Source organism: Trachurus japonicus, chromosome 1 (assembly GCF_045865225.1).
Source record: "Trachurus japonicus isolate A0001 chromosome 1, Traja_1.0".
NCBI lineage: Eukaryota > Metazoa > Chordata > Actinopteri > Carangiformes > Carangidae > Trachurus > Trachurus japonicus.
Window position 1 is genome coordinate 34,043,677 of NC_140907.1, and position 27,606 is coordinate 34,071,282.

At 39.4% G+C, this 27,606-nt stretch overlaps 2 protein-coding genes across 2 annotated transcripts in view; one reads left to right on the plus strand and one right to left on the minus strand.

The window, feature by feature from the left end:
- atp6v0e2 (ATPase H+ transporting V0 subunit e2) overlaps positions 1–27,606 on the plus strand; it is a 263,253-nt gene that overhangs the window by 168,974 nt on the left and 66,673 nt on the right. The window lies entirely within an intron of this gene.
- Positions 487–27,447, minus strand: LOC146992368 (hemicentin-1-like). The gene is made up of 22 exons (XM_085790442.1): positions 27,384–27,447; positions 20,329–20,694; positions 17,959–18,174; positions 16,144–16,497; positions 15,813–16,046; positions 14,877–15,137; positions 14,542–14,802; positions 13,570–13,833; positions 13,440–13,475; positions 12,124–12,198; positions 7,273–7,476; positions 6,595–6,921; positions 5,919–6,131; positions 5,473–5,826; positions 5,017–5,226; positions 4,645–4,902; positions 3,878–4,138; positions 2,542–2,802; positions 1,480–1,564; positions 1,326–1,386; positions 748–983; positions 487–647 (listed from the first exon to the last, which is right to left on the minus strand). Exons 1-22 carry the CDS (start codon positions 27,445–27,447, stop codon positions 575–577), a joined length of 4,674 nt encoding a protein of 1,557 aa, XP_085646568.1. The 3' UTR covers positions 487–574.

The window sequence follows — 27,606 nt, forward strand, 5'->3', positions numbered from 1 at the left end:
AGTCAACATGAGGGTGAGTAGATAATGAGCGAAATATCATTCTAGGGTGAACTATCCCTTTAACTTAACACATCTGCCTAAAGATAAACATTAATAATTTCACTGTACATCTAGTGCCACACCATAAAAGTACGATAAAGTGAAATGTCTGATAAATTAATATACATGCATATGTAATGGCGGTCCGCGAGTATACCACTAACAGTCATTAGGGACCAGTGAAGTGACAACACAAGTTCAACTCACTCACCCATGAAAGACGTGCAAACCAGACTGCCAAGTGGTCATTGACCTCTTGGTAAAACGGTTTAGATCGGGGTTTGAAACTAACCTGGAGCAGTTCAATAACAACACAACGCAGAGGTTTCTACATCAGTTACATTCGTCACCTGGACGTCTTCATTTACAGTTTGCATCTTGTTTGCAAAGATCCCAGTCTAACTTCTGTGATCAGCTGCTGGTGGCTGGAGAAGTTTGTGTCTGCGTTTTAAAGCTGCCTTTATTTTTTTTAATGCTGCATTAATGAACATACTGTATCTTTTCACTGTCAAAGCTGATAAACAGTGACAGATGTTCACACTCTGTACTTTTTGCTGACTGTGCTGTAGAGAGCACATGGATCCTCCGCGTCCTCTTGATGTCCAATTCTGTGGATGAAAATGTTTATTTAGCAAATTACCCAGATAAAATGGTAATAAATATGCAAGAGCAATAAAAACCATTGACAGAAAATCCTTCTGTTCTGACCTTGGAGAAGCACTGACACTCTTAACGTTGATGGTACTGTACTCCACACTCTCATCTTCATCTTTCTCATCATCCTCATTCTCCATCTTTTCTTCTATGTTAGGCTGAGTCGTCCTGATGTTGGAGTACAGAGCTTCTGGGTTTTTAGTGAATCTCACGCTGGCGTACAGAATATCGTCTGCTGCTTTTATCTGCACTGCACCTGAAGAGTTCTCATAATCCGGAGTTTCATATGTCTATTGGGGAAACATTGCACAGATTTAGACATGAGGGTGACTCATTTTCTCACTGTAATACTACAGTTTTACCAGTAGAGGTCAGTGAAAACCAGCGCTCTTCCTGTTAAAGTTCACCCATTCATTCACAAACTGGACCTCCAAAGCAAATTCCTGCTCTGACTACAGGACTTTCTCAAACACATGTAGATTGAACCACAAACCATGCTGGGTGTGTGTGGATTTAGAGGGGCTGTACATGTCCCCCCAACGATATTACAAATATTTGATTATAGTTTTATGATAATGGATAGACATTAAGGAAAGAAAAAGAACAGGTCCAGTACTCCTCCTCTCCCTCACCTCTGCGATGATGTTTGGTGCCACTCCAGCCTCACATTGAGGTTTCAAGGACCTTCTTCTTCTGGACATGAAGGAACAAAGGAAGCATGAGATAAAAATGACTGAGTTTAAGATGCATCACTGTGTAAAACTGTAGGAAAACTGGACTGTTTACCTAATCAATAGGATGACAGAGAGGACTATGAAAGCCAGAAGAAGAAGAACCGTGATTGATCCGGCTGCTGCTGATTTCGATGAACCTGGAAAACAAGTTGCCTTTTCTTGTCAGTACTTTTCTAGTGATGAAATAGTCATATGAAGGTGTATCACACTATATAACCCTAGTGTTACTCATTGCGCGGCTCGCAAGCCGCATGCAGCTCGTCAAGCTATAATTGGTGGCTTGCATGGTAGCTTCCTATGTGGTAACACAGCCAATACATTTTTTCATTTTTTTATATAAACATACTGCACTACAAAAACGCAAACATCCGAATTATACTTCTCCCTGAAGATGAAAGGAAGTATTTATTATTTCACCACAGTTAAAGTATTATTATATTTTATATATTAGTATTAATATTTATTTCACCATTAAGCCTTAATGGTGATCCCTAAAGGGGGCACTGTCAAACCTGGCAACGCAGTCCACAAGCCATGTGGCATTGTTTACAATATTTGACCGCAGCACATGTTTGCAGGCAGGCTACGTTAGCTCCGCTAGCCAGCATGATGGACCGTTTTTAACAAGAAAAGGGACAGAAACCAGCTCAAAAACCAGACGGACAGACACACAGAGTTGTAACGAATAGTGGAGTGGGTGAGGAAAATGAGTCTGAGGAAGCAGCAAACAAAAATCAGCACGAAGACACCAGAGAGGGGACGAGCAGGCAAACGGCAGGTGTACCCAGTCAGAAACGAAAAATAGGAATGATACAAGATGAGCACAGAAAATTTCAAGACAAGTGGACAGACAAATTTTTATTTGTTCTGCATGGCATGAACTCTCTGTGTTTAATATGCAACAAACCCTCACTGTGATTGCAACAACAAACTACAAATACACATTTTTTGTGGGATGTCCAATTTATATGTAGAAATGCACATTTTCAAAGGTGACTTAGTATGTTGTCGCAAAAGTGGCTCTCCCCTTGATGAAAATAGTGAGGATCACTGCCCTAACCCTTTATGATACTTACGCATCTGAACCTGTCAGTTCCACACAGGGACGACTTACTTGAAAGAACGGTCAGATTTAAGGTGGAGTTCTGACGTCCTCTCGTGTTCTGGGCTTCACAGTAATAATTCCCACTGTGTTCAGGTCTGAGGTCAGTGATGGTGAAGATCTGTCCTGAAGCTTTTGGTGAGTCTTCATTCTCCTTGTACCAGGTGTAATTAGCTGCTGGGTTAGCATCACTGCTACAGGTCAGATTGACTGAACTGCCCTCCGCTATCTCAGCAGAGGGACTCACTGACACAGAGGGAAGCTTTGGAGCATCTGGAGGAGGAAACATGAATACGTTTAGTTAAAGCTTCAGTTGGTAACAATTATTCAGTCATATTTGCTGGAACTGTCACTATATTCTGATGGTCAGACATTAAATGAGTAATTTAGGACAAAATCCAACTCCTCTGGCTCCACCTACAGCCTGTAATCGTATTTGCCAAAATCCACCGCGACCGACGATTCTCCACCAGTCAGGTACAGTAGAGGGAGCAGGAGGAGCAGCCAATCGCCGCTCCTACACGTCGTGCTATGGATACGGTACATCTTCTGTGGGTGCGTTTATGGCTACTTTGTGTGTGTCTGTGTGTGTGTGGGGCGCTTGGCAGAGGTTCATAAAGGGACCTGACGGAGTATTGTCTTGAAATTTCCGACCAAGTCGCGGAGTTTACTTTCACTTTCGTCAACTTACCAACTGGAGCTTTAATGTAGAGAGTAACAAAGGGTTAGACTCAAACCCAGACCTCACAGTTTGGACAAAATCTACAACCAAACAATACAAAAACGTACAAAACATACCACCTACTGCCCAACATGACAGCACCAGAGACAGTGCCTTTGGTAAATTAGCCTGTTACTCTGTTAGTTTGCTATCTCAGCGATCATCTTCTCCAGTTCAGTAAGAAGCTGTCATTTCTCTTATTTCAAACAGATTGGGTGTCAACCCTTCTTCAGACTGAAGGCTAACATCAACAACTGCTAACTTCCTCACAATAACAACGCAAACAATATTTAGCATGTTCACTGACATAGCTAGCTCATATTTGCAATAAACTCATAAACTTTATCATAAAATTGTTATCACCAGCATTGGATCCAACCTTTGGGCACTAAATCAATCAATCAATCAATCAATCAATCAATCAATCAATCAATCAATCAATCAATCAATCAATCAATCAAATATTTACAGATCAATGCTGCAATCCTGTGAGCATCACACAATAATAGCTAGAAGCAACACTTCTGCTAACATGCTCTAATCAACCAAAACCTTCTTATTGCTCAGGATTTGACATAATCCAGAATAATCAACATATATTTAAACGCATCATCTGCAAATACTTACACATGACGTCTAAAAACAGAGACGTAGAGTTGATCTCTCCATACTGATTCTCAGACTTGCAGTGGTAGGTCCCTCTGTCCTCAGAGCTGATGGAGTTGAAACGATAAACTCCTTCTGGTCCTTGTAGTAGAGTTTGGTTCCCCTTGTACCAGGTGTAAGTAGCTGCTGGGTTAGCATCACTGCTACAAGTCAGATTGACTGAACTGCCCTCCACTATCTCAGCAGAGGAAGTCCGCGACAGAGTAGAGCTCTTTGGAGGATCTGTAAATGTAGGAAAGAATAATTATGACCATCACTTCTGTTGACTGAATAGAGATGTTGAGATTCCTTAGTGGGATCCAATAATGAGGTGAAAATGTTAGTGGTTCAGGGACTGAGATAAAAATAAGAATGATTAAACTATATAGTCATACCACTCAATCAAGTACCAATAAATGTTGGAAAAGGAGCACTTCCACAATGCTCGTTGGATAGGGACATACTCCAAAAACACAAAACTCCACGACACTAACAAAATGTTTTGACTGTCTGATGAAAGCTTGATATACTGAAAGGTTTAGTGGTTTGTTGGTTTTTAAGGTCTCACATGAACACGTTGTCACAATAAAAGCTTGTAGTCGTTAAAAGACAGTGCCTTGGATTTTTTTTTCTTGTGGTTTTTAGGTACAGATGTTGATAATATATGATTATTTGAATGTTGTAGTGGTTCTTGAATGGTCAGATTGACAAGGACAAAATAACTTGTATGTACGAGGTGTTTCACTCACATTTCACATTGATGACATAGTTACTTGACCTCCTTCCCAGCTCGCTCAGAGCTTCACAGTAATACTCTCCAGACTCAGAGGACTGGATGAAGGGGAAGACGAGCTGTGGTCCGTCACTGATATATATCCAGCCCTTCTCCTTGTACCAGGTGTAATTAGCTGCTGGGTTAGCATCACTGCTACAGGTCAGTGTCACTGAACTGCCCTCCACTATCTCAGCAGAGCGACTCACTGACACAGAGAGAGGCTTTGGAGCATCTGGAGGAGGAAACATGAACATTATTATTAAAGATCCTGATCATCCCTGGTCCATGTGTGAAGTTCTGGTCCTTGGTGTTTCTTTCTATTGTGGTCACATGGTGTTGAACTCACACACTGAAGCAGAGCGGTAATCCTCATAACCCCTGAGAGCACAGCTGATGTTGTCCTCCAGGTCGAAGTTAAACATATAAGAAGAAGAAGATTTCCCATGAACTTCTTCTCCGTTCTTGAACCAGACAAAGTCAAAGAGGCCGGTGGGACTGCAGCTGCTCACACACCTCAGCTTGGGCTCAATGTCATTGGACACCTGCAGCTGCACAGCTTAAGTCCAGGGGAACAAACAGTGTTACCAAAACAAGAATACACTCATAATAAAATTGAATTTATAGTTCAGAAAATTGACCTGATACAAACATCTAACTTTTACGTATGCATGAATGTCCTGTTAACGCATTTCACACGAGTGTTATGTGCCTCACAGTTGCAATTTGATGGTGGTTTAGAAAACTAAATAAAATTCAGGACAGATAATATAAACATGATAAATAATGTGTTTGTGATCCATACCTGTGACAGTCAGATTTGTACCATGTAAATCACTCCCCCAGTTAAAGTTTGATGCTTTGAATTTGAAGCGATACTCAGCTGAGTCGCTTTCTGTCAGGTTGGTGATTCTCAGAGTGGAGCGTCTTGTTTTTGGTTCAAGAAACGTAACACGGCCTGAGTATTGGGGGTCTCCACGAAGGTCCTCAGGCTCTGAGGGATTCAGCCACTGAGGACGATTATCGGGTCTGAACCAGAACTTTGATTGGATACGATTGTAACTGCTGTAGGAACTGCTAATGTCGACTGATGAGCCTTTGAAGGCACACACTCTTCTGTCATTGTAAATCACTTTGTTGCAGGATGTACCAGAGACACCTGAAAGACAGAAAAAATATAACTCAATAAGAATAAAATCAAATTAATCACATACTGTATATATTTGAAAAAACATATACAGTAAAACTTACACACTGCATGAGAGGTGAATTCCTCAAATCCTTTTACAGCACATGAAAAACTGTCCGATATACCCGATGAACCAGAATAAAAATAAGAGCTTTGTCCCGGTATTTTCTCTCCGTTCTTGAACCAGACATAAGAAGAACCATCACGTAGATGACAACTCGTCTCACACTTGAGCTTTGGAGGAAAAACATACCACAACACCTCCACCCAGATATCTGCATGAGAGAGAACAAGGAACAGAAGTTTCTCATATCCATCACTGTGAGGATGTCAAAACACGACACATGTAAATGTGGAACCACATAAATAGATGTACTGAATTCACTATCACTGAGCACCTTATCAGGAACATCTGCACAGCTGTTTGTTTATGTACTGAATACAGTCAGCCAATTGTGAAGTAGCAATGCAGGAAGTCAGGAGCTTCAGTTGATATTCACATTAAACATTAGACTTTTACTGTGTAGAGAGAGAGAGAGGGGTCTGAGGTCAGACTGACAGAGGCTACGGTCACTCAGATAAGTTTCCGTTTGTGGAAGCCATGACATGAAACACTGAGGTCTGGTGAAGTGTTCCTAATAAAGTTCTCTGTGAGTCCACTTCAGTCTCAGTGTGGTCCACATGAAATATCCTAAATATGTACATCTCATCCATCGACTGTGTTGTTGATATCCTTACCTGTGACAGTCAGAGTTGTACCAGGTAAATCACTCCCCCATGGAAACCATTCTGATATGAATTTGAAGCGATACTCAGCTGAGTCGCTCTCTCTCAGGTTGGTGATTCTCAGAGTGGAGCGTTCTGTCTGTGGTTCAAGAAACTGAACACGACCTGAGTATTGGGAGTCTTGACTAAGGTCCACAGGGTGTCCAGGTCTGAACCAGAACTTTGACTGGACATTATTATAACTCTTGTAGGAACAAGCAATTTCCACTGATGAGCCTTTGAGGGCACAGATTCTACTGTCAGTGTAAGTCACACTGTTGCAGGATTCACCATGGACACCTGAAAGATTAAATATTTCTTATCATCAGGTTTTCTGCACATGATACAAAAAAAAATCACATTGCCGTTTCACTGCTCTCTTTTACACTGGAAAAAGCTTATGGTCACTGTATTGTATTGTACAGTATTGTATATCAAAATCAGGATTGACCAAACAGACTGATTCATTCTCTTGGGACTGAGAGCATTTCCAAAATATCACAGGATTTCATTTTAATAGCCGAGGATTGAAGTGGTGAACCACCATCTCTACAGCCAGCTACAGCCAGCTACAGCCAGCTACAGCTACAACTACCACTGAACTGAATAAAAAGGCGCCATCAGGTGGCGCTTTGTTAGTGGAAGACTCACATTTTGAAGGAGAATGGAAATCCTCACGTCCTGTCAGAGCACAGGAGTAGCTGCTGGTATAATAAATGTTGTCTGAATAAGAGGCTTGTTTCTGTGATGTTTTCTGTCCATTCTCGTACCAGATGTAGGAAGGATATGGAGGTTTACATCTGCTGCTGTAGCACTGTACACTGGTTGGATTCCAGTAATAAATTACCTTTACCTCTGTCAATGTGAAGAACATAGACACATACACACAGACAAAAATGTTACTGCTTTCTACTGGTTGAACATTTGAAAATAGTTGTTGCTTTTTGTCTTTTTTAGTTTTTTTTTTTTTTTTTTTACCTGTGACAGTCAAAGTGGCTCCAGTCTTAATAGTTGTTCTATAGTGTTGATGATACTTTAACAATAATTTGTATTCAGCTGAATCACTCAATTTCAGGTTCCTGATGGTCAGAGTGCATCTCTGTTGTGCACAACTGTACTTCAAACGTCCTGCGTAGTTGTCCTCTGTTGTCAGATCCACAGGTTGATTATTTCTCCATTTGGTGTACCAAGATATTTCCCTAACATCAGTGTCATCTACTGTAGGGAAGCTGCAGTTTATTTCGATTGTCGATCCTTTTATGGCACAGATCTCAGTTGGAGTGCACGACACTCTCTTATAACCTTTACCCTGAACCACTGTGAAACAAAGCACATTAGAAATTATTAGATCAACATGAGGACACACAGGTGATTTCCAGGTCACTTTAGCTCTCAACACTTAAGTGCCTAAAACCTGCAATTCCTCTCCTGATTGAGTCTCCAGCAGTGAGTCAGTCCACATAGACTCACATGTTAAAATATCCTTTAACTTTTCAGCAGAAATGTCATAAAGGACCAGTGACTAATGACTTTACTTGGACTACAGGCTCATGACTTCAAAATACCTGAGATTTAAAGGGGAACTATGTAAATCCGGTCTCTTCTCCTCTGTGTCTCTAACCCTCCTCTCCTCCATGTGCTTTTGTTTTCAACAAAGCCGGTGAGAATCAATCCATGGAGCGATAACGTTACTATACCATGTTACCATGTGTAGGCCTATATTTGTGTTGTCTAAAAAATGTGTTTAATAATGCCATGGATCAATACTTCCTAAATCATTTAACGCTACTGTAACAATCATATCCAATCAGAATCCACCTTGTTTGAAGCATCTGAAAACATTCAATCAAGTTTTAGAACAGGGAGGGTTACCTAATAGTGACCCCTAGAGCTAAATAATTTAATTCATCAATAACAACTGAATTGCAGTATCTGAAACATGCAGGTACAGATGGAAATGCAACAACTTATAACTTTGTTCAACATTTATGATTACACAACGGTAAGTTGAGACCAATCTGTTAGAGCTAATGCTTTAGCTAACATTAGCTTAAGTAATATGCTCACTAGTTAAATCGGTGAGGCTGAAAACTATGACACTTAAGTTAATTTAGCTGAGGTGAAGGAGAAAGTGATAGGGTGCTGCCAAACCTTTGCTGACTTGTTTAGGACTCAAAATTCAAAGTTTTGGAGACTTAGTTGAGATTTGCAAAACAGAGACAACAACAATATTTTGTAATTGTAGGCTACTTTAACACAGTTTTTAACTGAAGCAAGCTGAAGATAAATTTAGAAAATGCAAAATTAAAAACCCCAGTCTGCTTTGCTTGGCTGCTTTTCTGTCTGTGATCAGGCTGCAGCGAAGTGTGAATGGAAACTTTTGTCAAATACAGAACTTCAAGACGCCCAAAACACTATGATGTGCACAGAACCACACCCACTAACAATCAGTCAGTTCGACCCTGAAGTTCAAACAGATGTTCAAACATCAGATAAATGTTGAGCAGGATCACTCTGTATTTTTTTAAACACGGACTGAAACCCAAACTTTCTTTTAAGTTGCAGTGTAAACTGTGCAAGTTGTTTTCACTGTGAACGGAAACATGAGAGCAGTGAAAGTGAACCAAGACTGAGGAGTTACAATGAGCAGCTGAGAGATGCTAAAAAGTATTGTTTGTTATTTTTATCCATTTAAAAAAAGTAGTTTTTAACAACTTTAATAATTCAGAAAATAATGAATACTTTACTTTTTTACAGTTTTGTGCATCATTCTTTTTCTTGTGTGGACACTATCTTAGAAATATCTCTACAAAACTTCTATAAATGTGGAAAAAAACAAAAACATTCATTTGGGCCTTTGTTGGTTAAAAGTCAAAGGTCAGGGTCATGATGACCTTATTGTGGCCTTGTGATTGTAATATCTTGAGAACTCCTGAAATAAAATCACTTCTAATTTGGCACCAACATCCATGTAGACCCAGGGAGGAACTGATTATGCTTTGGTGCAGGTGCAGAGTCAGTCACCATCACTGTCATTGTTTCCCTTTGTTTTTTTTATATTTATTTTTAAAGAGAAATAACCACTGTAAATTGATGCAGTTAAACAAATACAAGGTAAATAGTCTGTGTCAATTGGTCCATGTGATATGAATGTTGTGCTTAAATAGATTACATTAACAAGTTACTTTTACTGTTTTCATGTCAAGCAACATTTTCCTGGTGTTGTTGTTTGAGATGGAGCCATTTTTTAACTCAGAAAATATAAAGAGCCCAAAAAGTACAAAATGAACTTCAAACTCCAAGATCACAATCATTTAACAATTAAAGATAAATCCAGCAACACACCAAACAGTGACTGAACTTGTAAAAAAAAAAACATTTTCTGGCAATAAAGAGATTATAAATCATGCGTACAATACCTGACATGTAGAGAAGGAAGACGACCATCTCTATCCGACTCATGGCTGCTCCTCGTCTCCGTTAAATCACATTACACAGACAAGAAAAGAAGTACGAACCATCACTGAGTCTGGATTATTACCAGTTAGATGAGACTCTGACTTCCTTCCTCTTTACTTGATTAATATGCATGAACAGTCAAGTCTGTAATTCCCCCCTGAGTTAAAACCAGAAATGATTCTTCACTTTCAGTTTCTGCTTCAGTAAAAATAAAATTAAAAACAGAACAAGATGTGCTGAATTGCTTTATACAGTATAAATATATATTATATTAGGGAACAAGGGTCAATTTACCAACAGCCGCAGGCCACACAGTAATGTAAAGGTTGTTGTTTTTTTTGCTGAGCTTTTTATCAAGAAAAATCTCATTGTTACTTCTCTTCATCAAACAGGAAACTCATCTGACAACGATCTGTAAAATAATGTTTAATAAATAGTGATAATTATAATAGTTTTTACCCTAATCAGAGCTTCACAGTTCACTGTACACAGTCAAGTACAACAAAATAGTAAATAAAAAAAACATAAAGTGCAGTTTGACAAGCAGAGACTAGATCAATATCTGGATCAATGTAGAACAAAACATTGATAACATTTGTTTTCTCATCCGTCAAATTAAAAACAATGAATCAAAAACTGGTAATTTCACAGCACCAACTCTGTTGATTAGTGGTGCACTGTCCCTATGAAATAAACTAATAAATAAATAAACAACATGGAACCTTCAAAATAAAAGCCTAATGGCATTAAGGCTGAAGTGGCACCATTAAAAATGTCTAAAAATAACTGTAGAATAAATAATCATGAACTTCATATATATAAAACGGATATAATACAGTACATGTGATATTAAAGGAGAATTCCGGCCATTTTTGACCCCTAAATCGTTTTCCACCATGGCTAACTCCGGTTTGCCTGCATCAATTTTAGTCACATTTTTGATCCCCCCAACACTGGGTGACCATCAGGAAAACAATTTAAGGGGTCAAAAATGGCTGGAATTCTCCTTTTAAGGTAGTATATGGTATTATGGAGAGAGAGCGTCCTTCATTGTGCTAACGGTGCTAATGCTGCTAACAGACTCACATGACACTTTGTTGGTTCTGGAAAGAGTCATGTGAACAGTGAGTGTCTTTAATCCTAATTAAAGTAACTCCTTCGTCACTTCTGTCTAAAGAATAAAACACTTCTCGTCGTGCTTTTCTTGTTGTCTTTGTTATTGATCTTCTTGTTTTTTACTCACCTGTGATGTGCCGTCCTGCCTCCGTCTTGACAACCTGTTTGTGATTTAACGATCAATTTACTGATCACTTCTTCAAGCAGATAACTAATCATTTGATCACTGTAGAGACTTTGTACAACAAGTGATGTTGTGTCATGACAAATTATTAAAAATTATCACCAGGTGTTATCCTTATTTAGACAAAAGCTAAATTAAATCTGAGGAAAATGAAATTTATGGTCAGTATTATCATGATTTATCATTAGCAGCTCAGTTTCTCTGGTTTCATTTTAAAGGTTTAGGCATTTTTATGAAGTTATGAAGATTTTTTCAACATATCTTTAGTGAGAAGAGGACGATGCTCTGTTTAAATAGCTGTTGTCATGTCAGAGTATTTCCCAATGCGCAACATTTCCAGCTTTCGTTTTAATCTACTGTAATGTAAATAAAGTGAGTCTGTGGGATTTCTGTCTGAATCTTTGATCTGACGTTATGAAGAACTCCTCTGATACAAAACAATACAATACATATTTATTTATATAGCACATTTAAAAATACAACCCAAGTTGACCAAAGTGTTGTACAATAAAACACACAAGCAAAACTAGTAACAATAAAACTACAGTAAATGGGATACAGGTAATGTAAATGAAATGAAACAATAAAACAAAAGTGAAGACATAAAACCTAACTAAAATGCTAAGAAAAAGAGATGAGTTCTTAAAGTGCTCAAGTGTTTGTGATGGACATAAAAGCAAGTTAGTGTTGTGTGTTGTTTATCGACTGATGTAAAATGTGTATGTATGCCCACCATCCTTTACGGAGGAAAACCATGAAGACTCCTGACAGCAGGAAACAGACTGAGAGTGCGACTCCAAGGTGTGACCTGGATGAACCTGAAAAACAGAGACCACAGACAAAGAGAAAGAACTGACACGGGATCAGAAAACAGCAGCGTGAGAACGACGAGATTTCAACTACAATTTCAAAGGTTTTCACACAAGCAGCTCAGTGATAACCAGAAACAATCCTGCACACGGTTTCTGACTCATCACAAACTATCCAATGCATCATTTGAGCCCTGCACAGTTTTAAAGGGATAGTTTAACATTTTGGCAAATTGGCCCATTGACACAATCCCTATAGCAGTAGGTTTGTTACCTTTAATTGTCGGTGCAAGCTGTTTTTAGAACGGCGGAGCAGAGCCGTGAGCTGCTCAGAGCTACACTACGGAGGCTCATGGGATTTCTTGGTTTCCCTCATCAAACTCATCAGAGTTGTTTTAGAGGTAAATTCATGCAAAACCGCTGATGCGCGTTGCCTTCAGGGGCAGTTTTTCAGCAAGCAGTCTCTGTATTTACCACTAAAACAACTCTGTCTGGTAACGTTGTGTTATTATCTCATAGCGTGGTGAATGTGCAGGTCACAACTTGTCCACCAGAGCGTTTTGGAGTTGTTGGATTGTGTATTTGATGAGTTTGATGAGGGAAACCAAAAAATCCCATCAGCCTCCGTAGCGTAGCTCTGAGCAGCTCGCGGCTCTGCTCCACCGTTCTAAAAACAGCTTGCACCGACAATTAAAGGTAACAAACCTACTGCTATTGTAGCCGATGTCATATCTGGCCCTCTGCGTTGTGTTTCTCACGGCCTGCCCTAGGTGGGGTTCAATCCCACGACCTCCCGCACCGGAGGCGACGATGCTAACCTCTTCGCCAAGAGGTTGACAACCACTTGGTGGGTTGGTTAGCACGTGTTTTTATGGGTGGAGTGAGTGCACATCCGTTACACTATGACTATAGGGATTATGGCAATGGGCCAATTTGCAAAAACGTTGGACCATGCCTTTAAACAATGGCAGAATCATCTGAGTTCCAACTTCCCATGGTCCTTGAACTCATCATGTCAAGAAACAAAAGGGATGTAAACCCTCAAATTCCTGTTTCATTATTATTTTCATGAGCTTTGTGGTTTATTTAGCTTGTTTTGAACCCTGACATGTTTGTTGTCTTAGCAGAAGAGCACATCATTCACAATGACTTCATTGAGTTATTATACACAATAATAGCCTAATATTAATAATTGTAGTCAGATGAACGATAAAAGAGGAAAACCAGCTGTAAACAGACGTGAAACGTACCTGCCACCTGAACACTGCTGTGTGATGGAGCTTCACCTGCGACGGGACAAACAGTGGAATATGAAGTAAATCAGATCAAAGGAACAAACCTGCCACTCTATGAACTCTACACGTTCATAAAGTTACTCACCTGAAACTACAACAGACAGATTTAAGGTGGACTTCTGACGTCCTCTTGTGTTCTGGGCTTCACAGTAATAACTCCCACTGTGTTCAGGTCTGAGGTCAGTGATGGTGAAGATCTGTCCTGAAGCTTTTGGTGAGTCTTCATCCTCCTTGTACCAGGTGTAATTAGCTGCTGGGTTAGCATCACTGCTACAGGTCAGAGTCACTGAACTGCCCTCCACTATCTCAGCAGAGGGACTCACTGACACAGAGGGAAGCTTTGGAGCATCTGGAGGAGGAAACATGAAGATGAATTAATATTGCTCTGTATGACTTTGACTTTTAAGATTTCGAGATATGTTTTCTTTTTCTTTTTTCCTTCTTTTTTTTTTTTTAAAGTATATTTTTCAGCTTTTTGCCTTTATTTGATAGTGATGACAGTAGAGATAGACAGGAAATGGGGAGGCAGAGAGAGGGGGAATGACACGCAGGAAAGGTCTGCCCGATGCGGGATTCGAACCGGGGACGCCTGCGGCGAGGACTGTAGCCTCTACATGGGGCGGCCGCTCTACCCACTGCGCCACGCACCACCCCTTTTTTCCTTCTTTTTTTAAGTTAGTTTTTTATTGACATTCTGCCACAAATATGACATGTACATCCATTTCAAATATTAGTCACAAAGTATCAGCATAAATGTCCTTTTTCTAGCAATAAAAGAAGAACATAAAAAACAAAACTAAAACATGAACATTTAGGGAGTGAGGTATGGTTACTGCTACATATACATCATATTATCTCAGGTTAAGCAAGTCAAAGTCCAGCCTGTGTGGTGTTATATGGTCTATCCATTTCTTCCAGCGTAAAGTAAACAAGTCCTTCTTGTAATTCAAATCTGCAGTTACTGTAATTTCTCCATCCTATAAATATGTATATATTATTATATATATGCAAATATTTCCATCGAAATGTCCATCCACAAGATATGTTTTCTACTTACACAGGACGTCTATAAACATAGATGTAGAGTCAATCCATCCAAACTGATTCTCAGACTTGCAGTGGTAGGTCCCTCTGTCCTCAGAGCTGATGGAGGAGAAATGATAAACTCCTTCTGCTCCTTGAAGAAGAGTTTGGTTCTCCTTGTACCAGGTGTAAATAGCTGCTGGGTTAGCATCGCTGCTACAGGTCAGATTGACTGAACTGCTCTCCACTATCTCAGCAGAGGGACTCACTGACACAGAGGGAAGCTTTGGAGCATCTGGAACAACAAACAGAGTCAATGCTTCTGTCTTTTATCAGCTTATCAAACTGGTAACAACCTGTTTTACTCACATTTTACATCAATAGAGATGCATTGAGACGTCCTCGTCCCCATCTCATTCTCAGCTTCGCAGTAATATTCTCCAGACTCAGAGGGCTGGATGGATCTGAAGACAAACTGTTTCTGGACACTGAGACGTTTCTTGTCCTTCACCTTGTACCAGGTGTAATTAGCTGCTGGGTTAGCATCACTGCTACAGGTCAGAGTCACTGAACTGCCCTCCACTATCTCAGCAGAGGGACTCACTGACACAGAGGGAAGCTTTGGAGCATCTGGAGGAGGAAACATGAACAAAGAGTAAGGTATTTACCATACAAAATATCATAGTTTAATAATAATAATAATAATAATAATAAAAGGATAATTTTCTTTTCATTTGAACATTTATTTCTGTCCTGTTGACATCGACTGACACTGTGTTTGTCGAGGAATGTCCAGAAAGTGTCCAATCTATAATATATATTATCTATAATATAAAACCACACTGTTGGTAACACTATTACTATAGTACACACTATTAAGCATTAGTTAAGCATTAGTAAATGCTGAATTCTTCATTTATAACGCATGGATACTCATTAGTATGTAGTTTATGCATAAAGTTAGTGCTTCTCAATAATTAGTAAAACATTTTAACTGTGTTTATAAACTACATACTAATGAGTATTCATACAGTATGTTTGATGAATTCAGTATTAAATGCTTAATTAAAGCTTAATAGTGTGTACTTATAAAGTGTTACTACCAGTGTTGTACACAGAAATACAGCAGCAAACTCTTAACGTTCTTCACTTGTAAGTTTCTATTTTCTAGTTTAAGTTTTCTTTCTGGGAGAAATTACCCACAATGCTTGGCTGCAAATGATCAAAATATAAAGGTGCTGATGATCTGAGCAGGTGACGTCACGACCTGGTGCAGTATTAAAGGTCACATGGTGTTGGACTCACACACTGAAGCAGAGCGGTGATCTTCATAACCTCCGAGAGCACAGCTGATGTCGTCGCCCAGGTCGAAGTCGTCCGTGTAAGAAGACGAAGATTCATCCTGAACTTCCTCTCCGTTCTTGAACCAGACGAAGACGAAGCGGCCGGTGGGACTGCAGCTGCTCACACACCTCAGCTCGGCCTCGGTGTGAGACCGATGGGCTCCTCCTATCACTCTGAACACCTGCAGCTGCACATCTGGAGTCCAGGGGAAACAAAACACATCATTACAGCTGTTGTTACAAGCTGAAGTTCGATCAATAAACAACGTGCTTGGTCCAGTTTGTGTTCTTACCTGTGACAGTCAGAGTTGTACCAGGTGAACTGCTCCTCCATTCAGACTTTTCTGTTTTAAATTTGAAGTGATACTGAGCTGAATCTGTCTCTCTCAGGTCAGTGATTCTCAGAGTGGAGCGTCCTCTCTCTGTTCCAACAACCTGAACACGACCTGAATATTCAGAGTCTTTACTAAGATCCTCAGGCTCTGAGGGATTCTGCCAACGACGACTACGTTCAGGACTGAACCAGAACTTTGATTTAACATCATAATAACTGTTGTAGGTACAAGAAATCTCCACTGATGATCCTTTGGTTTCACAGATTCTTCTGTCAGTGTAAATCACTCTGTCGCAGGATTCACCAAAGACACCTGAAAGATTCAAATATTTCTGATCAGTTTTTCTGCACCAACATGATAAAAAAAAAACACTACAAATAAATAATTCTTTTAGTTATGAAAAATGCAATTTCTGTGAATAGTTCTGTGACAATGGACCTGCTGCAGGATGTGCACATCAACGGCTCCTCAACTCCTCACCTCGGCCTACGCAGAGCAATATTTCGATACTGTAGCTAGTATGCTACGTTGCTAATAATTAGTGTTGGGCATGTCACTTTGAAAAAGTAATTAGTTACAGTTACTCGTTACTTTGCCCAAAAGTAACTGGGTTAGAAAAACCACATGAACTTCACATGTGATTTTTCACATTTTCACATTTCACATTTTACACATGTGCTCTACATGGTAACACATGTGTAAAACATGTTACCCACATGTGGAAAATGGGTTCACATGGGAATTCACATGTGATTCACATAAAATTGGGCTAAAACAACATGTTTTCCATGTGCAAATAACATGATTCGCATGTGCAAAATTTTACACATGTGAATCACATGTGAAGTTCATGTGATTTTTCTGTAAGGGTTTTTTTTTTTTACGACCAGTTGATGAACTGAAAATTATGTGTATATAACTTCTTACACTCAAACGGGTGTGTGATTTTCTGAGGACTGGGACTTCTTGAGTCAAGTAACGACGCATTTTATTGTCATAATAGCGTTGTAACGGGGGAAATAGCAACTCTTTTTAAAGTAGTGCCGTTAGTAGCACTGTTATTTTAAACGTCATTATTCCCCATCACTGCTAAGGACGCATTTGGAGGAGCCTTCGAATTGGGACAGGCCTTGCTGCCGTGACGTAATCGGCCTTCGAATGCATCCTCCGAAGGATGAAGGCGCTGAACTGAGACACAGCTACAATGTTCATTTAGATTTATTCCCAGATAATTCAGTTCTTTCAGTTAGGCCTCCCACGCACAGGCGCTGGGTTGGGGATGTAATGGCGCATTTGAAACTTGAGAAATTGAAACACTCAATCAGGGGATCAACCCAAAGATTTTACAATGTCTGGCAGCCGTTTTTGAACTACTTTAATCTGGAGTTCCCAGCTAGGGACACTGAGACTACTACTTAATTGACTCACAATCTCTGTAACAGGTTTAAATCTGTATGCTTTATGTTTACTTTCTGTTATTGATGTCATTATATTTATTTATTTCATTTTCTATACATTTTTCATTTTATACGTGTACGTTTATGTTGTTACTGTTGCTGCAGCCTTGTTGACTGTGTTGTATGTATTTGCAGTATAAAAAAAGCCAATAAAAATATTTGAATAATAAGAAAATTCAGTTCTTGTGCCAAATCTGTAGAAATTTAAGAATTTAAAAGCCTCCCAAACTCCTGTTTCGGGAGGTTACACCGACCTTCTACCTCCGACCAGTTCATTCGTAATAAACCTGTAGAGAGTGCGCTGCATTAAACTCACACGCTGCCGGAGAGGGGAAGTCCTCGCGTCCCATCAGGGCACAGGAAACGCTGTCTGCAGGGTCGAAGTAGTCTGCGTAAGTGGAAGACGTTTGGTCCGGAAGCTTCTGTCCGTTCTTGAACCAGACGTAGGACGGCCGTGGAGGCAGGACACAGCTGCTGCTGCAGAGCAGGTCGGCCCACCGGGAAAACGACCGGCTCACCTGGACCTGGAGGTCTGGATCTGACCGGAGGAGACAGGAAGTGTGTGCTCAGCCTGAACTGGAGTTGCAAAATACCGGAAATTTTCAAAGTTGGAAACTTTCCATGGGAATTAACAGGAATAAATGGGAATAAATCCGAAATTTTTAATGCCATAACGTTACTTCTTATATTGTATATTTCTAATATGACCACAGTCAGTGCACATACTATTTATATTGTTATTTATTCTGATGCGTGTTTATGTCACTATATGTTTCCTGTGTTTCATGTTTTTACGTTTATGTGATCCTATGAGCTGCAACACAAATTGCCTTTTGGGACATGAAATAAATTGAACCTTGAAACTTGAACCTTTAATTTACAAAATTGAAGGTTGGCCCCTAACTTAATATAGTTGGGGAAAATATATTGTAGGGGGAGTAATATTTTACTCAACATTCATGTTTTTGTTGTTCAGTAAAATAATTGATTGTTCAAACAAGAATTAAAACTTGATAAAGTTCTACTCACATAAATCTGTTGAAATGTCATGTTTTTTAATTGTATTATTTTGCATAGATGTCTGCTTATGACAAAACAAAATATTTTACATTTATGTTTGTATATAGTTTGTTTAAATGGGGTCAGCCCTATGTTCCCACAGCCCAATGATCCCACAGCCCTATGTTCCCTCATTTCTAAGATTTTTTTTTTCACTGAAAATTTGGAAAATTAGGCACTATCTTCCCTCAGCCCTATGTTCTCTCAGGCCTATGTTTCCTCATTTCTAAGATCTTTCTCAAAATGAAACTCAAAGTCAAGTCATTTTTATTTTTATACTGCATTAAAGGGATGATTCAGAGTAATTTCAACCTAGGGTCCTTTGCACCATGACCTTGAGCCAAACCCCCGAACCTTCGTCTCCTGCACGGCAGGCGACGATGCTAACTGCTTCGCCAAGAGGTTGACAACCGCTTGGCGAAGTGGTTAGCACGTCCTTTATGGGTGAGTGAGTGCACATCCGTTACACAGGACCCTAGGTTGAAATTACTCAGAACCATCCCTTTAACATGTACTGGGTGCAACCGAAAGCCATAACTAAAAATAAAATAAACAGAAAAAAAATAAACATACAGAATCGAAGACACAGACAGACAAACACAAGTCCATGTGAGCCATGCAGTCATGAGTCCTCAGTCGCAGTAAGCATCAAGCTAGGTTGGGTGTAATTGACTATCAAATTGGGAGAAATGGGGATAAAATCTGATGCAAATTGATGATAAAGGAAATGTGGGAACATAGGGCCTAATTTTGGAAAGAAAAAAAACTTTAGAAATGAAGGAACATAAGGATGAGGGAACATAGGGCTGAGGGAATAAAAGGCTGAGGGAACATAGGCACGCTCCCGTTTAAATTACTCCCAATTTCCAGTTAATTATAAATTCCCATAATTCCCATGGAGTTTCCAATTTGGAATATTTCCAAAATTCCCGAACTTTACTTCCCATGGAAAGTTTCTGGAAATGTACTTGAAATTTTCCGCCCCTTTGCAACCCTATAGGCTGAACTAACACACACTGACACATAAAGTTGGAAGACAGATTAAGACGAAGCCTTCTAACTTTATTTAGAAATAATTTGTGTTTTAAAACAGCCGACTTGCCTTTACTCAAGAATAACATTTGTTCAAAACAGATATGGTCATGAAACAAAACAGGTGAGAAAGGGTCATGTTATGATTCCTAGACCAAGAACTAATGCCATGAAAAAAACAGTCATGTTCAGAGCCATTTCTGAGTGGAATAAGTTGCCCTTAATTATAAGTAAAGTAAAGAATGTTTTTAAAAAAACAGCTAAAAAGGTTATTCTTGGGTAAAGGCCTGAAAACTATGTGACCTGTTTTTGCTGGTTTGGATTTTCTTTTTATGAAATTTTATCTCAGTGTTTTTGGTAACTTGTTTTATAGGCAGGTGTTGTGTGTGTGCTTGTATATGTGGGTGTTAGTGTGTGAGCATGTGTAATTTGGAAGTTAGTGTTGAAACTGTATTCATGTATGTATTCATGTAAAATATTATTGTTAGGCTACTTGAATTGCATGTTTTTAACAGGGACCCCAGGAAAAGTAGCCTAGCTGTTGCAGTAGTAACAGCTAATGGGGATCCAAATAAACAGATAAATGACTTGTTACCTGAGACCGATAAAGAGACTCCGGGTGACTTGATGAACTTCCTGTTTGGTTTGTGTTTGAACTTGAACTTGTACTCGGCCGAGTCGCTCCGCCTCAGGTCTGAGATTCTCAGCGTGCACGTCGTCCTGTCGCAGAAATACTTGACACGACCGTCGTACTCCGGCTCGGTCCTCAGGTCCACCGGCGCCCCGTCCTCCTGCTGCTGCAGAAGTTCACTGAACCACAGGGTCTGGTCCACCGGGACGGAGCGTCTCCTGGTGGAGGACGGTCGTCTGTAGGAGCAGCGGATGTCCACCGTCGAGCCGCTCACTGCGCACATCCCAGCAGAGATGTAGGTCAGCCGGGCGTCACTGCGGTTCTGTAGCGCTGCAGCACAGACAGGAAACTATACAGTCAGACTACTACTACACCCACAATACTAGACATAAACACCTCATTGTAGGCAAAAAATGTGAACTAGTAGGAACCAGTATGAGTGTGGTGTGTTGGGGACCACAGATATGGAATGAACTGAGTGACAGCCTCAAAAGCCTCAGGATCTATCTCCTCGTTTAAACGTCATCTAAAGGAACAATTGCTAAACTCATTTACTATATAATGTACATCCCGGGATCACAAACTGTATGTTAAAGCAGAAGTAAGTGATATATTTGTGTTAATATAAGTCTTAAATAGTTATATCTTCCGACAGCAATCACTTACATAGAGTGTTTGGACTGAAACACGGGTCTCTCAGTCCCTCTGCTCTGCTCTGAGCCGAGGAGAAAACATTTATCGTATCCTACAGTTTTTATCCAATGAGGAGAGAGAACGGCATGCAGGGCTGTGTGTGCAGCCAAGGGACGCCGTGAATGTGGTGACGTAGCGACGAGGACTGTTTTGGTGCGTTCAAGGAAACTCGTAACTCGTGTTTTTCCGACCTGTGAAGTCGTACCAGTTCGATCTGGTACGAGTTCACAGGTCGGAAGTTACGAGTGGCCGTTATAGAGACTTTCACAGGTAAAACAGGTTGGAAAAACACGAGTGGGTTGGCTGGAACGCTACAAAGTCGTAAGTTGTGACTTGAAGCTGTAATTTACGGTTTCAAAAGCCTGCCTGGAACGCAGCATTAGCCAAAACGACCGGATCGCTTACTTCTGCTTTAAGTGTATGTTGTGTTGTATGTAGTATGTTAAATGTATGTAAGTGTCATGTGCATGTAAATGTGTTTACAATGTGTGTCTAATGTATGTTTAATGTATGTAAATGGCTCCTACCACAAGCTTCAGTTAGCTTTCCCAGGAGACCAGTTCACACACCTTGTGACTATCAAGCCAACTATGATTTTTGTTGTGTGTGTGAATAAAGTGGGTGCATCGTGGGTGCATCGTAAAAAAAATAGTAGGTAGAACAACAGGTTTTCTACTGGGAGAACTTGACTGAGTCGAGCTCCTCGTGTCTTTATATCACTGATTAAACTTGTTCACACTCAAACTGATCTCCAATTTGGATGACACTTTTAGTTGGCATGTGCATGTGGATAACTCGTGTTCTCGTCTACACCTGAGACTGTACTTTCTACGCAGACTAATGGTGAATTCCAATTCCCCCCTTAGCCCTAGCCCTTGGCCCTAACCCTTCGTTTTGCGCGTTCACGTGAAGTGGTAGGGGTGTCCCAATTCTGGTTCAGACGAGGGTTAGGGGGAAGTGGTAGGGCTATCTCGCCCTCGAAACGGAGATTTTTCAGGGGCACACTACGGACCGAGGGCTATGGCAAGTTTCCCAGAATGCATCTTGCGGCAACCGGCAGCTGTTTTATTTCTCACTGTAGCGCTGTTATTACGTCATTTTGTTAAGTTTTAATATTTTTTCATGCGAGAAAGTAGCTGTTTAGATCCCCAATGTGCGGTCGGTTTATCCAAATGACGGCTGTTTAGACGTTTGCTCCGATGTTTTTCGGAGAAGTGAAGCTCCACGGTGGAGCCTCCACCTGTGAAGCAGATCAACGGCTCGTCACGGAGACACCACCCCGTCCGGAGAGCTCGGGGCTAGGGCTAGGGCTAGGGGTAGGGATGAAAAATAGAATTGGAATTGGGCATAAGAGTATATGGGGTAGACAAAAGTATCATGTTTTAATTTTTACCAGGCAGTGCTCGAGAGTTTAATCAGATATGGAATGTCGTCATGGTATGGCAACCTCTCCACAAAACTAAAGACTAAGCTTGCTCGCCTAGTAAACACGGCCATGAAGGTCATTGGGAAAAGCGACAACAAGACCCTGCAGTCCATGTACGAGCAAACTGTTTTTAGGCAAGCCCTGAGGATAGTGAATGATCCCTCCCACATCCTTCACTCAGAGTTTGACCTCCTACCCTCAGGTAGACGATAGCTACAGCGAGTCCCTCGCTGTAAACTCAATCGTTTTAAGAATCCTTTTATCCCAACTTCCATCAAATTTCTTAACGAGTTTGTGCAATAATTCTTATAGTGCTCTTACCATGGTGAATTTATGAAGTGTATGTATGTGCTATGTTGTGGGATGTGTGCAATGCTGTTATGTATTGTGTGCTGGATTGATATGGCTGAGGTGTAGGCCTATTGTTTTGTTTTTTTGTCATTGTGGCCATCAAGGCATTTATGGAGCAGCTACAGTGTCCAAGACAAATTTCCCTGAACGGGACAATAAAGTTTATCGTATTGTATCGTATCGTATTGTATCAAATCAATCTACTTATCCCTACTTTTCAGTGCCTCACAATAGAAAATCAATAGGTAGAAAAGCACTTATGTTCAAAGGACCAAATGACTGGAACCATTTACTTGTGGGTATTGGATCATCTCAATCACTAAGCCGTTTTAATCAAGTCCTATCCTCCTATTTTGAAACATCTGAAATGTGTTTTCTACCTTTAAAAAACAAGTACATTTGAGTTTCCTTGGTGTGCACTGCAGGCTCCACAAAACCAATGTCCACTACCCAGTGTCCTTTTGAGTATACTGTGATGCATTTACTGACACAATAAGGATACGGTCCAATTCTCTTCTCAGGTAAATGTTCATACATCGCACTAGTTTCTTCATGGCACAGTAACAAAGACATGTTCAATAGAAAACTATTCACCTGCCTCCTCTGCCCGTTACTGTCTTATACCTACCTGCTTTTCCACAACCTTAATGCCCCACCTAGTGGTTAAACCGAAAATTACATACTGGCTCCAACAATCAATATCCATAACTCAAAGTTACCAAGTGCTGTACAGATCAAATAATTTAAGAAACATAAAACAAGAGCAGAAAACTGACAAATAACAACTAATCCAATAAAAAGTAAAAGTAAAAGTATTTGTGATCTAAAATATGTGCAGCTGGTTTTCTAGGAAGTTAAAATGCCGTTTGTGTAAAAGTTTAAAGCTTTAAACAACCTCACCCATTAACCCCCTTATAGCCTGGATATCTACTTCTATCAGTAGCGACATCATTTATGGATGTTTGACATGACCGTCTGTCTTATTTGTTTTCTAAAATTAGATTGTTGTTTTTATCTTTTAAAGAATTACATCAGGAGTTTAATGAGTTTATGTGTCGTAGCTGCACTTTTAACCTCTGTTTGGACTGATTTTAAAATCCTACTGTCAGCTTTTAAAATCGAGCTACATCGAGATCAGTTCACCTGCTGACCAGTTCTGCTGAATCATCTGTTTTATCGCTGTTTTCTTGTTTGCTTGTATCTTTTTGTTGTGAAGCACTTTGTGACCTTGTTGCGAAACATGCTTCATAAATATCCTTATTGGTTCACTGCTGTGTTTGAAATCCTCCTGGAAGCTCTTTGCAACACTGTTAAGAGAAGTTCTGTATAAATTTGTATTATTATAATAACCTTTATTTAACCAGGTTTGTCCCATTGAGATCCAATATCTGTTTTGCAAGAGAGACCTGGCCAAGAATGGCAGCACATAAAGATTCAACACATACAGTAGTCACATTAATCATAGACAAAAAAAAACAAATAGAATGCGAATAACAATTGAATTTTCATTAGTTAAAAGAATTTACAAGATTAGTCAGATAAAACACCCAGTAGAGCTCTGAGATCTACTGACTCAGGTCAGATGGTGGAGCTCAGAGTTCAGACCAGACATGGTGAAGCAGCATTAAGCTGTTATGCTGCTCACAAGTGGAACAAACTACCAGCAGAACTGAGATCAGCCCCAACTGTAAGCACTTTTAACTCTCATAGAGCGTTAAAAAAACGTTCCTTTAGCGGTATTAGTGGCTGTTTTCATCCACTAACTTTGACTGCTGTAAAAATATATCAGATAAATATTTTTTTCAAATTTTTTTGCATAAATCTGTTAATCAACTTCAGTCTTGATAAAAACTACAATTTTTTTTTTTTAAATTCAAAATTTTAACCCTTTGCATGCCATTTGAAAAAACAAAGTCACTGATATGGGAAAAAATACACACAAAATGAGCTATTTTCAATATAAAAAGTGATTGGACAAAGAAAAATTTTTTCATGCTATCACAGTCTTGGATATGTCAAAGATTAGTGACATAATTGTTTTTGATGCATATTTAGTTTTTGTGCAGCAACAGATTTTCAAAAAAACTTCCTTTTGCGGTATTGGTGGCTGTTTTCAGCCACTAACTTTGACTGCTGTAAAAATATATCAGATAAATATTTTTTTCAATTTTTTTTGCATAAATCTGTTAATCAACTTCAGTCTTGATCAAAACTACTAAAAAAATTTTTAAAATTCAAAATTTTAACCCTTTGAATGCCAATTGAAAAAACAAAGTCACTGATATTGGAAAAAATACACACAAAATGTGCTATTTTCAATATAGAAAGTGATTGGACAAAGAAAAATTTTTTCATGCTATCACAGTCTTGGATATGTCTTAGATTAGTAATATCAATGACTTTTATGCATATTTAGTTTTCGTGCAGCAACAGATTTTCTAAAAAAAATCCTTAGTCGCTGTTTTTGCCCCATTGACTCCCATTATAAACACATTTTTTGAATGCAGAGACATGACACTATATATAAATATAATTTTTACAGTCAGGGTGATCAACCCTGTTCAGAAGGGATCAAATGAGGTAATTTTACTGTTGATCACCTGGTTCACCCATTTACCCATTACATAGGCCTGTTGTATTACTAGCCTAGTTTCTGTATCTGTATAATAGTGTTTATGAGCATATTTGTGTGTGTGTGTGTGTGTGTGTGTGTGTGTGTGTGTGTGTGTGTGTGTGTGTGTGTGTGTGTGTTGGGTGGAGAGTACAGGGTTAAAATAGAGGGTATGTAACTGCAGGACTGACCTCAGAAGTGTATGTTCAATTAGGTGTGTGACCTTTGTGCACCGACCTTGATATAGCTAAAAAATCAAAACATGCACCCCGGCTCTCAGAACTACAAAGAGTCTACATACAGTAAACAAAAACAAAGTGTAAGTGTGATTATGCAACTGCTGGCCAGGTGGCCTTTTGATCTTGAGAAGAGGAGCCTTGGCACTCAGAACTTCACACACACACACACACACAAATATGCTCATAAACACTATTATACAGATACAGAAACTAGGCTAGTAATACAACAGGCCTATGTAATGGGTAAATGGGTGAACCAGGTGATCAACAGTAAAATTACCTAATTTGATCCCTTCTGAACAGGGTTGATCACCCTGACTGTAAAAATTATATTTATATATAGTGTCATGTCTCTGCATTCAAAACATGTGGTTATAATGGGAGTCAATGGGGAAAAACAGCCACTAAGGATTTTTTTTTAGAAAATCTGTTGCTGCACGAAAACTAAATATGCATAAAAGTCATTGATGTTACTAATCTAAGACATATCCAAGACTGTGATAGCATGAAAAAAATTTTCTTTGTCCAATCACTTTTTATATTGAAAATAGCTCATTTTGTGTGTATTTTTTCCCATATAAGTGACTTTGTTTTTTCAATTGGCATTCAAAGGGTTAAAATTTTGAATTTAAAAAAAAAAAATTGTAGTTTTTATCAAGACTGAAGTTGATTAACAGATTTATGCAAAAAAATTGGAAAAAAATATTTATCTGATATATTTTTACAGCAGTCAAAGTTAGTGGATGAAAACAGCCACCAATACCGCTAAAGGGTAGTAAATTTGCCGACAGTGTAATATTGACCTTTTGAAAATTTCAAAATCATATTTTCAAATTGTATGTAAAAATAAGGTTTGTCAGCAAAAATCATGCCATTTGCTGCAATACAGTGAAAGTTATGGTCAAATTAAGAGGAAAAGGTGACCCCTAGTGGATGTTTTTGGCGCTAATACCGCAAGAGGGAGATCTACTGACTCAGGTCAGATGGTGGAGCTCAGAGTTCAGACCAGACATGGTGAAGCAGCATTTAGCTGTTATGCTGCTCACAAGTGGAACAAACTAGCTACCAGCAGAACTGAGATCAGCCCCGACTGTCAGCACTTTTAAATCCAGGTTAAAAACATTTCTCTTTTCACATGCTTATAGCTGAGAACTTAAAACTTTATCTATTTTCTTTTATTTTACTTTTATTTGCTCTTGCTTTTAACTCTGTTTTTAGTGTTTTGTTTGTTTTTATTCTGTTTTATGCTTCTTTTTTTAATGTTTTGTCTTTATGTAAAGCACATTGAGTTGCCTTGGTATGAAATGCACTATATAAATAAAGATGCCTTGCCTTGCCTTGCCTAGTCAAAAAAAACCAAAAAACTCCTGAAGCTCCTGAACCTGAAGCCTGGATGTAATGGATTTTATCATGGATCATAAATAAAATGTATTATTGTTATTATTATTATTATTAGCCTATTATTATTATTACATAGAATAAAACTGAGTGAAGTGTTGAACTACACGTCTGTTGTTTTACACAGACTTCACTCTCAGAACAGGAAGAGATTTACTGCCGGTAGCAGGAGAGCCACCTGTTGGAGACACCTCAGGTTTATTCATCACACACACACACACATAAACTGGATATTTGATATTCAACACGCTGCATTTAAAGCTACAGAAGAGACTAAATGTGAGTGTAGAAGTTGTCGTACCTGACAGAGTGAGGAGGAAGAGGAGGACGGCGACTCCAGACGCTGGTGCTGCTGTTGAAGCCATGACGGCTCCTCTCTGCTCCTCAGTCTGCACACAACAAACAACCTGCTGAGTTAAAAGTCTGAAGGTTCGAGCGTCAGCGTCGAGATTGGTGGCGAGGATGTGGTTGGCTGAAGTGTGACAAACACCCAGAAGTGGCACCGACTTCCTGTGTCTGTACGT

Coding starts and splice junctions, on each gene's coding strand:
- LOC146992368 (XM_085790442.1), bottom strand. CDS start 27,447: ATGGCTTCAACAGCAGCACCAGCGTCTGGAGTCGCCGTCCTCCTCTTC. Junction 16,498..17,958: donor CTTCCCCTCTCCGGCAGCGT/GTGAGTTTAATG, acceptor TGAATCTTTCAG/GTGTCTTTGGTGAATCCTGC. Junction 6,132..6,594: donor TACAACTCTGACTGTCACAG/GTAAGGATATCA, acceptor TCTCTCATGCAG/ATATCTGGGTGGAGGTGTTG.